The sequence below is a fragment of the Rutilus rutilus genome, assembly GCF_951802725.1.
Source record: "Rutilus rutilus genome assembly, chromosome: 13".
NCBI classification, from domain to species: Eukaryota; Metazoa; Chordata; class Actinopteri; order Cypriniformes; family Leuciscidae; genus Rutilus; species Rutilus rutilus.
In genome coordinates this window covers 22,574,725-22,587,181 of record NC_140218.1, presented here as the reverse complement: position 1 = coordinate 22,587,181, position 12,457 = coordinate 22,574,725, and the positions used below count along the sequence as shown (strand labels likewise).

General features: G+C 36.5%; 1 protein-coding gene across 1 annotated transcript; it reads right to left on the bottom strand.

The window, feature by feature from the left end:
* Positions 1 to 1,929: 1,929 nt before the first annotated feature.
* znf362b (zinc finger protein 362b) lies at positions 1,930 to 10,955 on the bottom strand. The gene is made up of 9 exons (XM_084427587.1): positions 10,822 to 10,955; positions 8,929 to 8,995; positions 8,432 to 8,663; positions 6,184 to 6,288; positions 5,783 to 6,104; positions 5,451 to 5,675; positions 5,281 to 5,359; positions 4,593 to 4,751; positions 1,930 to 4,517 (listed from the first exon to the last, which is right to left on the bottom strand). The coding sequence occupies exons 2-9, from the start codon at positions 8,989 to 8,991 to the stop codon at positions 4,401 to 4,403; spliced, it is 1,302 nt and encodes a 433-aa protein (XP_084283713.1). The 5' UTR covers positions 8,992 to 8,995; positions 10,822 to 10,955; the 3' UTR covers positions 1,930 to 4,400.
* Between the last annotated feature and the right edge of the window lie 1,502 nt (positions 10,956 to 12,457).

Sequence of the window (12,457 nt, the reverse complement as noted above, 5' to 3'; positions counted from 1 at the left end):
TGTTTCCACCAAATCATCATATTAGAATGATTTCTAAAGGATCATGTGACACTGAAGACTGGAGTAATGATGCTGAAAATTCAGCTTGCCATCGCAGAAATAAATTACATTTTAAAATATATATTTACAATAAAAAATTATTTTATATAGTTCACAATATTACTGTTTTTTGATCAAATAAATGCAGCCTTAATGAGCATAAGAGACTTCTTTCAGAAACATTAAAAAGTCATACTAACCCCGATCTTTTGAATGGTAGTGTATCTGTGTTTAGTTCACAGTGTAAAGACAAACGCTGTAAAGACTTTCTCTATATGGATAGTTGATCATCAATGTGATGTTACTTTTACATGTCCACTATTTATTTCAGTTAGAGGGCAAAAACTACAGCCATGACATGTCAAAATATTTATTTAGACCTTATGTGTAGAGTATATGCTTTAAGTACTAATATAAGCAGTGCGGTTGTGATTTAATTTATGCTGGAGAAAGGTTGGTTTGCTGGTATTATATCCCTCTAACAAAAGGATTTGGCTACTGACAAGAAAACAGACCTGGTAGCATTAGCAACCTTACGGTATTGTTGTTTACTAATGGAATGGGTTGAAATGGGAGTTTTTTTTAAATATTCTTTTATTTTGCATTCCCTTTGTGTTTTGTATATAGTCCTCAGAGACTGAAATGACCTGTGATCTGGGAGCAAAATCATCTGACAGATGAGAAATTGTATCACTTTGAACTGTGGCAAAGGGATCAAGATCCTGCAGTTGTGCCTGTACATTATGAGAGCATCGCACATTGTGTCCTGCTGCTATATGATATTAGGATGCAAATTTCACAAAATATTCATATAGGGCTCATGTCATTTAAATTGCGACAGACATCAGTGTACATGGTACACAATGACAAAGCATGTATTTTCTTAATAAACTTATTTTCGTGATGCCTGTTTGATTGGTTACGTCAATCTGAGATAAAATTATTACTTAATACTCAGAAAGCATTCAAAACTACTATTAGCAAACAACACAGTCTTTTACTGAACTTATTGTTCTCAAAGCAACAGCCCAATTCAATTATTGGCAACATGATCAGTGTTGGGGTAACACATTACAAGTAACTCAAGTTACTCAAGTAATCGGATTACTTTTCCAAGCAACTCATCAAGGAACCCATTTGACCAAAATGTCTGACCCATTCAACCATACAAATAAGCAAAAATGGCTTTAGTTAAACATCACATTTGTTTTTTATTGCTGAAGCGTTGAACTTTATTCTTCTGTGAGCGAAATTCTTCTGCGAAAGGTCTGTTTGAGCTCCGCCATCTACTGTACAGATGTGAATTTGCATTTTCTTCAGCCTGAGGCTTATTCATTTCACTTTCGCTGTGAAAAGCCCTTTACATTTGCCAAAAATGGATCTTTTGTATTTTTTGTTATTAAAAAATAAACGAGCCAGCCCAGCCCAGGTGAGACAAAGTAAAGTAGCGATGCAATTAGTTACTTGAGGAGTAAGTCAATATTGTAACGCATTACTTTTAAAAGTAACTTTACCCAACACTGATAAATGTTTATGTAGGTATGTTATCCCAAAAATAGGTGTTTAATGACAGTAAATACAAAACAGTAAACAAGTGTTGCCACATTTTCTAATTCTTTTATATTTTTATAAACTTTTACTTTTATATAACTCAGATAAAATAGTCATGCCATCCTTCAAAAGAAAAAATCAAGACATTGGTGTCATGGTACTTTCTGTATGTTGTCATCCTCTGTATTTTCACACTCAAGAGTCATTTGGTATTTCCATCAACGTAAGGTCTTAGATCTCTAAAGACAAAAATGAATCAAGGTTCAATCTAAAATCCTAAACAGGATCACAACTGATTTTTTGACTCCAATGCGTCTTAAAAAAAATAAATACAGAGGCTCAGGTGTAACAGTCTGAATTTAATAAACAAGATAGAGATACAAAGTGTTCTTGACATTGATATTTTCTTAATTCACCTATCAGTCATGTCTGTGCATATTAAACAAAATCATTATATGGAACCACAATGCAAGACAAAGGAAAACGTGAAATATTTCAGAACATATGTAACAATGTCTTACATAATACATGTTAACAGTTAATTAATAACGATTACGGTGTTCCATGCGGAAAAAAGGCTTAAGAAAAAAAAACTGAAAAACATCGACATGGAGGAAGAAAGAGAAAGAAACCGGTCTTTCAACGATGATAAAATTAAGGCGTACATGTAAAAATGACAAGGATACCTATAAAAACAATGATCAGTACTTACAGAAAAACAAATATTAATAAGTTTAAATATACTAAACAGATACAAAAATGAACAAAGTACAGTATCTAAACCTTGCAATTTGCACTATTAATGAATACAGGGTATATTTTATAGTAAATGTACACGTCTTACTGATTTAAAGTGGATTTGAGGCTGAAAAAGCCAGGATTATACTGTAATGTAATAACCGATTCCTGGCAATGAGCTGAGGTTTTGTAGAAAGCACCAAGAAGTAGATCCTCATCAAATTGCTGTTATCTAAAATGGCGATATTGGTCACATTCCCAAATATTAAAGACCAAAAATCTGGTTTGACCCAGTTAAGCCATTACTGTGTAATAAATCACACATACTGTTTATATAAATCAATATTATATATATATATATTTGGGGGAATTTTGAGAGCATTTGAGAGCAACAACTTGGTCCTTTGCAAACAGAAAAAAAAAAAAAAAACGAAATATACATGAATTGAACACAATAAGCTTAACAAATGACTGGTATGAATGACCACAAAAGTAAATTAATGTTGTAGAGCTGCAGTGTTGTGGCCTGTTGACATCGCATAAATCACATACGCTAAGTATGATCACATATGAACAAATTTGGCGAGAATAATTTAATAGACCAAGTGTGCTTTTAGACTGCTGCCCACTCTGTTAAAAACATGTTTTATCAGCTTGTTTGCTGGTTTTGCTTGTCAAAGAAAAAAAAAAAAAGAAAGAAAGAAAGATAAACATACCAGATTAACAGTTATTTGTTTTGGATGAACTTACATAACAGAAATGCACTGGTGGAAATGAACACGACTACATTCAAAATTAGATTTTTTTTTTAACTTTAAACAGCATTACTGATGTTTTTGGTGTACAAACTTCCAATTTGACCAATAAAAACATTTCAAAATAGGTCACTGCAATTAGATTATATCATCTAAAAACGAATGAAAACTTTCAGCTATCCATCGGTGTAAGTTAATGTCTCAAGGTGCTTTTGTATCACTTGTCTCGGGAAGAATAGAGGGAATAAACACTTAACGGAGTTTAGAGGGCCAGCTACACCCTAAATGTGTAATTCAGTTAACACCACTGATCCCATGTGACACTTCTTCTGTTACATCACAACAAAAACCCATTTAATGGACGTTGTCATGATGCAATTATGACATTTAATTCAAAAATGGGAAAAAAGGACACTTTTTCTTCAAAATACTGTGATTGGAAACGATGCGATTTGCATTGCACACACACAAAAAAAGGCCTTGTCTGAAAAAGTGAAACTAGTAAAACATCTATGATGCAAACAACACAAGCCGTTATTTTAGAGAGCGTCATATCTTATTGACCCTCTTTTATGTAAACGAAAGCGTCTGGGGGATTATTATTTTTTACAATTCCTTATTTGGGTCTCTTTTGCCAGTGTAAAAATACTGGGGCACTAACCATGCTCATAAAATCCACAAAACAAAATGGACCTCAACTCTGCCACCTCACGGCATACAGAACTCAATCATCGCTTTTCATTTCTCAACCATGACCCAATACCCCTTATAAAAGGAATAATACAAGCTTAAAGTGGAAGAAGTGTCACATCCACAGTAAAACAACACAATATCCTGTTAAAACAAACGATAAGGAGTAGAAGTGGAGACGGAAACCGACAAAATCCCTCCGACTTTCTAAAACTAAGCTCGAGCTCTCATAGCTGCTCCCATTCTAAAAAGATTCATTTTACTTTGAGCGAAACCACAAGGCTGAAAAAGTGCTTAAAGAGTATCTTTGGAAGTCTCCCTTACACACCTTTGAAACAAAATGTAAAAGTGATCACAACTGTGACATTCTGTTTTTGGAATAATCAATCAAATCCTTTTTGACTGGTGTCTGTAGTTGAATTGAACCAATTCAGTTCAGTTCAGACAGCATTTGTTGAGTCTGTGGCCTAGAGGCTTAATATCACTAAGAGCTAAAAGGGGTAAAGACAATATCAGACTCAAATGTCCTCCGAGGTCTCTTATCACATTCTTCTTTTTTCTCAACGGAAGACCATCGCGGCGAACAAAATACCTTTTCGTGGAAGAGAAACGTGAGGGGGGGGAAGCTCAAATAAGTGAAATGCGTATGGGGATGCTGGGAGATTCTGTTCTCTGTGGGGAATGGTGGCTGACGAGATGCTCCACCACGGTGTGTTTGGACATGTGCTTCATAAGGTAGGTTTCCTGAAAAACAGAAGACGGTTTTAGAATATGACGAGAGAGGTGTTTTCCCGTACGTCGAGGAGGATCGGTACTCACTGAGGTGTATGCGCGGCCACACATGCTGCAACAGTACGATTTAGCGTTCTTGATGGCGTGTGCGGAGAGATGGATCTGCAAGGAGGCCGAGTCTGTGTAGGCTCGGTAGCAGTTTGGACATTTGTATGGCTTGTCTTTGTTATGTTGTCTCTGGTGAGACTGAACAGGAAAAGAAATAAGGAAAAACATTTAACACGTTGACGGCAATATAAAATATTACACGATTTGATTTATTTGAGTTTGGCAAAAACAGCAATGTGAAATATTAATTTATGTATTAATTAATACAATGATTTATAAATATGCATTTATTAATAGTGCAATAATTTATTTAATTAATTATTAATAAAAGCAGTCTTCAGAAATCATTCTAATGCTGATTTGCTGCTCAAGATACATTTCTTATTAACATCAAGCTTGATAACCGCTGTACTGCTTAATATTTTTATGGAAACTATGATATATTTTTGTTCAGTATTCTTTGATGAATGGAAAGTTCAAAAGAATAGCATTTTTTTTAAATATATATATATAAAGTATATGATATAAAGTATTTCCTGTCACTTTTTATAATTATTTGTGCCCAACAAAAAATATGTTGTCCTTATACATATACATACATATATATGAATACACTATTTCCTCTTTACATTTGTAGAATGTACTATTAATCCAGCCCTGTCCTCACCTGTAGGTTTGAGAGTTGTGTGAACGCCTTTTCGCATCCAGGTTGGGCACATTTATATGGTCTGTCACCAGTATGAATCCTTAAAAGCAAAGAGAGATATATTAACACTCTAAACTGGTTTCGTATAGTTTTCAGTTGCACGTGCACTACAGGCTGTGAGTTTTGCGGACCTGGTGTGCTGTTGGAGGTGTGATAGCTGGCGGAAAGAGTTCTCACAATAGGAGCAGTGGTAGGGCTTAATGCCTAAGTGAATCCGTAAGTGCTGTGCTAGGTATGAGGCGTTGGCGAAGGACTTTGAACAGTGAGGGCACTTGTGGGGTTTGGCCTCCGTGTGGGACTTGGAATGAATCTGCATCTCTGACTTGTTGAAGAAAGTGAGTGGACACACTTTACACCTGTTTGAAATTCAAAAATGAAATCACTAATTACTGAAATTAAAGTTGATGTGTAATACGAGATGTAATGCAGGTCGCAAATTATATGATTTATTATTGCCGGTGACCTGTATGTTTTTCCTTCTTTGGCGATGGTAACCGCCTGGTCAGGGCCTGAGGCCAGAAGCGGGTAGGGCAACACCAGCAGGGGGCCCGTGTTGTTCTCTGCTTTAATCTTCTTGCGGCCCCGTGGAGCTTTGGGCTGTGGTCCCAGCATCCCTATCAGACCTCCACTTTTCATGTGCTCCATGCCAGGACCGCTGGCCAGGCCGGAAATGGTGTTTAAGGAAGGTGCTCCGCCTAAACGGTTCTGACTGCTAGATGTCGGGGTGGTGGGAGTTATAGCCTCAGAGGTGTTGTGGCTTTCAATGCGCGAGGACAGCATGAGACCTGGTTTTGAAAATCAAAAAGAAGGTTATTAACTTGTATATGGCAAATAGAAACTTAATATGACTTTTGTGTCTACCACCTGAGCGATGGTTTGCTCTGGAGGCTTGGTCCACTGCTTGTCGCATATGCCAGTCTTCCCATAATCCTTTTGCCTTCACCGCAGTCTTGTCATCAATATTCAGCTCTGAAATTATGTAAGAAAATAGCACGGATGTCACTACAGGGAATTACAAGTGTGTCCAGGAAAAACATGTGCCAAATTCTTATAAATGTACACTTTGCATTTATGCTGGTTTCACATGGTTTTGATAAGTTACATTTATTTGAAGTATAAATATATCATGTACATAAGTATAAAAATGATTGTGTGGTGGTGTAACCATTATTAATTCAAAAATGTCATTATGATTTTGGGGAGTTTCACTAAATGACTATGATGTTTTGTTCTGCATATTGGTTGGACCACATGACTTTATAAAATATTAATAAGCAAATATTAATCAAATATTAGTGAAGCAGTTTAGTTAAATTATTATCATTTAATAATAATAATAATAGTAATATATAATAATTAATTATCTATTATTTAGATATTATTTTTTACATCACACAACTTAAGATTTTCTTTTTTTAAATATAAATGATTTTAATGAGTCATTTTTTTCTTATGATTTCAGGACAGTTGTATCACCACCATTTTTACTTTATGGCCTGATAAAAATTCAATAAAAATTCATTTTAATTTAGAAACTTAAACATTCACATCATAGAAGAGGTGTAAAAAATAATGACATACAGTATGTGAATGGCATTTTAATGCATTTTTAAATTAATACATAGTAGAGCTGCACGATTCTGGATAAAGTGATTCAAAATCTTGTTCATAGACATTCCGATTCTCCAACGATTCTGAATAGACAACTAAACAAATAACATGTAATTTACTAGAGGTTCCGACAAAATCTTAATTCCTGCAGTATATTTAAAGGGATACTTCACCTCTGGGATGATGAATGTGTATTTAAAATAGGTCATTTAAGTAGAAGAAATGTGAAGAAATTTTTGAATTTGGAGCTTTCTAGACTGAGAAAAGCCAGAAAATTTATTTTTGGCTAATCTGGATGAAAGACAACAACTCCCAGAATGCACTTGCTTCGCTGACTTAGGAGGCCACGCCTACCGGTAAGAGTGCGCAGTTTAAAACAACAAAGCTAGCCTACGTGATGAGTTTGCGAGGGATTTAGAGATAGCCCAAAATGTCCGGGATTCGGCTTTTGCGTTCTACAGTCGCCATTCATTCATCATGTTTACTGTAGCGAGCAGGACGAGGCTGACGGCCGCAGAAGAACAGCGCGAGGCCGGTGGCATGATTACTGAGACGCGCCGGGTCTCCCATCTCTCACGGAGGAGCGGGAATTTTTCTTAGCAATGGTAAAACGCACATCAACCGATCACTTGTTTAGCGTTCATGTAAACACTACATTCAAATTCACCAATCGGAATGAATTCAGTTAGATTGAAACAAAAGGTGTGCATGTAAACAATGAATGGCGACCGCAGAAAGCAAAAGCTGAATCCCGTACATTTTGAACGATCTCGCCCGCCGGACAAGTCCGGGAAAAGGAGGATGGTTACTTACTCAGCTTTCTCCTACTATTCAGCTTTCTCCACAGAACAAGAGCCTGCTATCTTAGCTTCCAAAGAAAGACGGCTGACACTGTGTACATTCTGTGAGTGAGATCCCACCCTGTATGGGCGGCCTGAAAACATGCGGAACAACGCCATCTATTGGCTGTAGTCTTTAGCCTCTGTCCAGAAAATCCTCCGATGACGCAAAATGACGATTTTTGCGTCATCGGAGGATTTTTTTCAGACAAAAAATACATAAATCTCTTGTCTCAGGGGGATATGAGGGTGGAAAGCATGGTAATTCTAAAATACTACAGGTTTTCTACTAATACAAAGCTTAATGCTAAATCCTGAAGTAACCCTTTAATTAATCTGAATGAATTAAAAAATATATATGACTCATAAAAGACTTCATTACTGGATGAATCAGCATTTTTTTTACTGTAATTACTGACAGAATTTTCATTTTTGGGTGACTAACCCTTTAATCGTTGTCATTTAGGTATAGCATTGTGTCGGTGTTTGAATTGAGATTGCAATCTTTTTATGATTAATCGTGCAGCTCTAATAGATAGGACAAAAATGCATCACATTGTTGACCCACATAAAAGATTTCTACATCCACAATACATAATGATGAAGTGTGAACATGTGAAGTCATTATTTGTCATGATAATGCACGGAAGGGCTATCGGTACCTGCAATGGTGCTTGATGCTGGGCGGGCGTGCAAGGCGATGTCAGGCTGAGAGGAATTGTGGGCCTGCTGCAGCTTGGGGAGAGACATTAAATGTTGCCCAACATCTGTAGGTGGAGAGGCCACCAGCAGGGTCTGCTGAGAGGGAACAGTGGTGGGCGGCAAATGCGAAGGTCTAATCTTTTCTGCCATCAGTTGCTCTTTGATCTTGTCGATAAGAACCAGGTTATCCAGCTGTAAAAAGTCATCAGGTAAGTTTGACCGGGGACATCAAGTGACATGAGACACTAAACCATCCGAACAAAACATAGGGGGGAACTTTTATCTAGGTTTCGGTGCATGGTTTGGCAAACCACATTGCTTTGTACAGATTTGCAAAAATGCCTCGTGTCGTGCTTTCTTACATTCAAATGCCACAGTTTCGCTCTGTAATGAAAGGTACAGTATGACTAACAGTCCAAGTAACCACTCTATACTTAAAAAAAAACACAATACTCACTTGACCAGGCATAGATGGAGGTGGTGGCCAGAAATATGGATTATTGAATCGAGGCTCTGCCATCCTTCTAATAAAACAGAGTGAAATCACAGGTTAAAATCACACATCAGCCTCAAAGCTTTTAGAAACATATTTCTCAACTAAATCTCAGTGCTAGTTAGGAATTAAGTCAATTTCTTACCAATGAGATGTAAATAAATCACGTTTATTTTAGTTTTGCTTTTTAGTCATTTAATTAAAAACAATACGTACCAGTGCAATATCTATAACATAAAGTACATTTAAAAAATATAAACCCAAAACCTCAGGTCTTTACTTAAGGTTGTTTTCAGTCAGATGATTTATTGAATTTATTTCAACTGTATGCGATACGCTTGCATGCTTGTTTCAGTTCACAAATTGATGAAAATAACAATTCTGTCCTCATTGTCATGTCATTCAAATCTTGCATGTCTTATTTTTAAATGTATTTTTTCCTTATAATGAAAGTGAATGGTGACTGTCATTCTGCCTTTTGTGGTCCGCAGATAAAAGTCAGCTATAGTGGTTTGGAAAGGAATGAGGGTGAGTAAATTATGACATAAGCTCTGGTTTGGTGTTAATTCTTCCTGTAATGCTTTGCCAAAAAGTTTCCTGTACATAAATTCACACTGTAATTACTTGAGTTGTTACTACTGTAAAACCAAAATAAATTGATTTGGGAGAAGCTTTCTTGTCATTAATCTTTTTTTTTTTTTCTTTTTTTTTGTTCTGTGGTGGATTAATAGGCAAGTAACAATAACTGTAGTAACAGATATTTTGTTAGAAACTATTGTTAATAGTGTCAGAAATTAACTTTTTTCTTAAGGGGCAATTTCAATAACCCTCAAGAATCGTAACTTACTCAATCTAAACAATTACCTATAAAGTGAAATAAAACAACATTTGCTACACATTCGACGACTATTTAAAATATCAGTTCTTTTTTTTACCCATTTCTGACCTTGATGGTTAACAGTGTTCTTATTTTTATTTGATGACAAATGATTTGAGTCATCATCAGCTCAAGTGAAGTGTCAAGAATTGTAATATTTGACATGTGACTCATAATCTGACTCGAGTTCAACTCTTATGAGTAAACATCCTGGCAAACATCTGAATTATACTGAAAACTATTTTAAACAAGTGACAGAATTCAACAGATCAGTATAAAGTAGAAAACAAATCCTGACGCCTCTTTAGAGGAAAACCACAGTCACAAAACTTCTGTGCTTTGATTCCCCATACAGCAGCTGCACGACATGGTTATCTCGGTATCTACTGATCACCAAGAGCCTCGGACTAATTCCTGCACAATTTCACCAAAAACATTTCAGACAAAAGAAAAAAAACAAAAATGGCAGCCTGTTATATTTTCATAAGGACGCCATATTCTGCAGAGCCTAAAAATTCACACTCAAGTCGGGCCATTTTTTTCAGGGAGGAAGCGCTCGATCAACGAGATGTTTGTGGTTATAAGTGTGTGTGTGTGTGTGTGTGTTTGTTTACGAAGAATAGCACCTTTGAATTGCCCGGCCCCCTTAAAAAAAAACTGACACTTCCGACAATCATGCCGTGCAAAAATGTCTTACAATTGGCGAAACGCTGCGCGCGGCTGTGTCATATTTTACAACATCTGCCGTCCCGATCGCTTTATAACAGCGCTATAGCGAATGCACATTTAAAACATAAGCACATGCATGTTCAATGCATTTAGATAATGCCATTTATAATGTTATATTCCGCTTTGTGCAACCTGTGGTAGATCAAAGGCGATAAATCGCTCCCGTCGAACACTTATCTCTCGTACAATGCAGTAATGTGCACGATTGCTCAGTGTGGGCAAAAAGAAAAAGACGATATGAGTGCACAAACCTTTTCTATCGAGCAGTCAGAGTGTTTTTTTTTTTTTTTTCTCGCAGGAGAGGCTTTAATAAAGCAGTGAAGAGGCTGGATGTTCTCTATGCGCCTCCAGACAGCACAGCTTCCGGGTCAGTCTGTTCACTTCTGGGTGCTGTACACCAAAATCTCTCATTTTAGCTGGTCGCCTTCATCTGAGGCTTGTTTTGCTTCCTTCTGATCATTGCTTTTAGGCTAAAGCAGTCGGTCAGGCATCTCTATCTGTTTTAGCTCTGCGCAGCTGCTTCTATTTATGAAAGAAGGGAGGCATTTAAGACACAGAATTGAGACTTTCCCATGCAAAATTTACTATAGTAACCAGATTTTCTATACTTAGGTCTATAGTTCCATATATAAAAAAATATTTTTTAACTTAAAGGCATTTTAATTAGCAAGTTAACCCAGATTGGTTTTATTTATGTTGTAGTAGCTAGTTTGGTAGTCTGTTTTGGTAAATTTAAAGGTGCAGTAAGCGTTTTCTGAGAACTGTTGAAATAGGGTGGTGCAGGTATGACATCACTTTTTTGGGGGCCAAAACGCAGAAACGAGTTAGCATTTTAGCACTTTCGATCCCATCGTCCCAAAGTCAATGTTTTTTTTTTTTTTTTTTGATTAAATGTCTTAAATAAAGTCTGTTGTGATTTTTTTAAGCTGTTATGTGTCTTGAAAAAGACAGTTGCTGACAATTGGCTAAATACTGCAATATTCAGTAAAAAAAAAAAAAAAAAAAATCTCCATTTGATTGCATGGTGACTGAAGTTTAAAGGTTTTACAAGCCCTACTAAAAAACAGAAAGACCATCAAATGAAATGTATTCTCATTGACATTCAGTCATGCCTACAGGCATTTGTGTGTTGGTGTGTTGGTGGTTGTTCAGTACAGTAATAATCTGCACATCACAAATTCAAACCCACAAGTGGTGATTCATAAACTTCAAAGTTATAGTATTCCCTTTTATCACACTGGTAACCTGAAGTTGTTACCTTAAAGGGACTATGTGTAGCTTTTTAGGTATTTTATTATCTAAAATCAATATTTTTATTAATAAATATGCCCTCAATGGTGTACAAATACCTATGACAATGATCAGACTAAACCTCGTAAACTAAGAATTTATTATCTTTATATACATGGGACGGGTAGGTCCACGGAGGCTTCCATGTAGTTCCGCCATCTTGAAAAACTATAATAGCAGAGAGGGACAAAAAGTACTAGACCAACGCGTTTCCACAACGCGTTTTCGTTCAGAGCCAGCGTCACGTGACTGAAGCCAGCAGAAGCGGAGGAGCAGAGCAGTGAGAGGCGCTTGTCACTGCCGCGGCTAGTTTAAAAGGATGCACTGTACGGTTATTTATACACCGTTCATTCATACATATGCTGAGTCACAGGATGAGTCCTCGTCGTCGAAAAAGTCCAAAATAGACCGTAAAAGGAAACGTGACCGGAGATTACAAAAACAAGGGTTAATGTCGGGATAGCTAATGCAGGAGAAAGCTTTCAAAACAAGAGATGCTGAAGTTAGTAAGGTAAGTCAATGTTACGGTCTTAATTACAAGCTTTTTTTTCATTGCTTGGTTGTGTATTTTATTATATAGACAGTAGAACATTTATA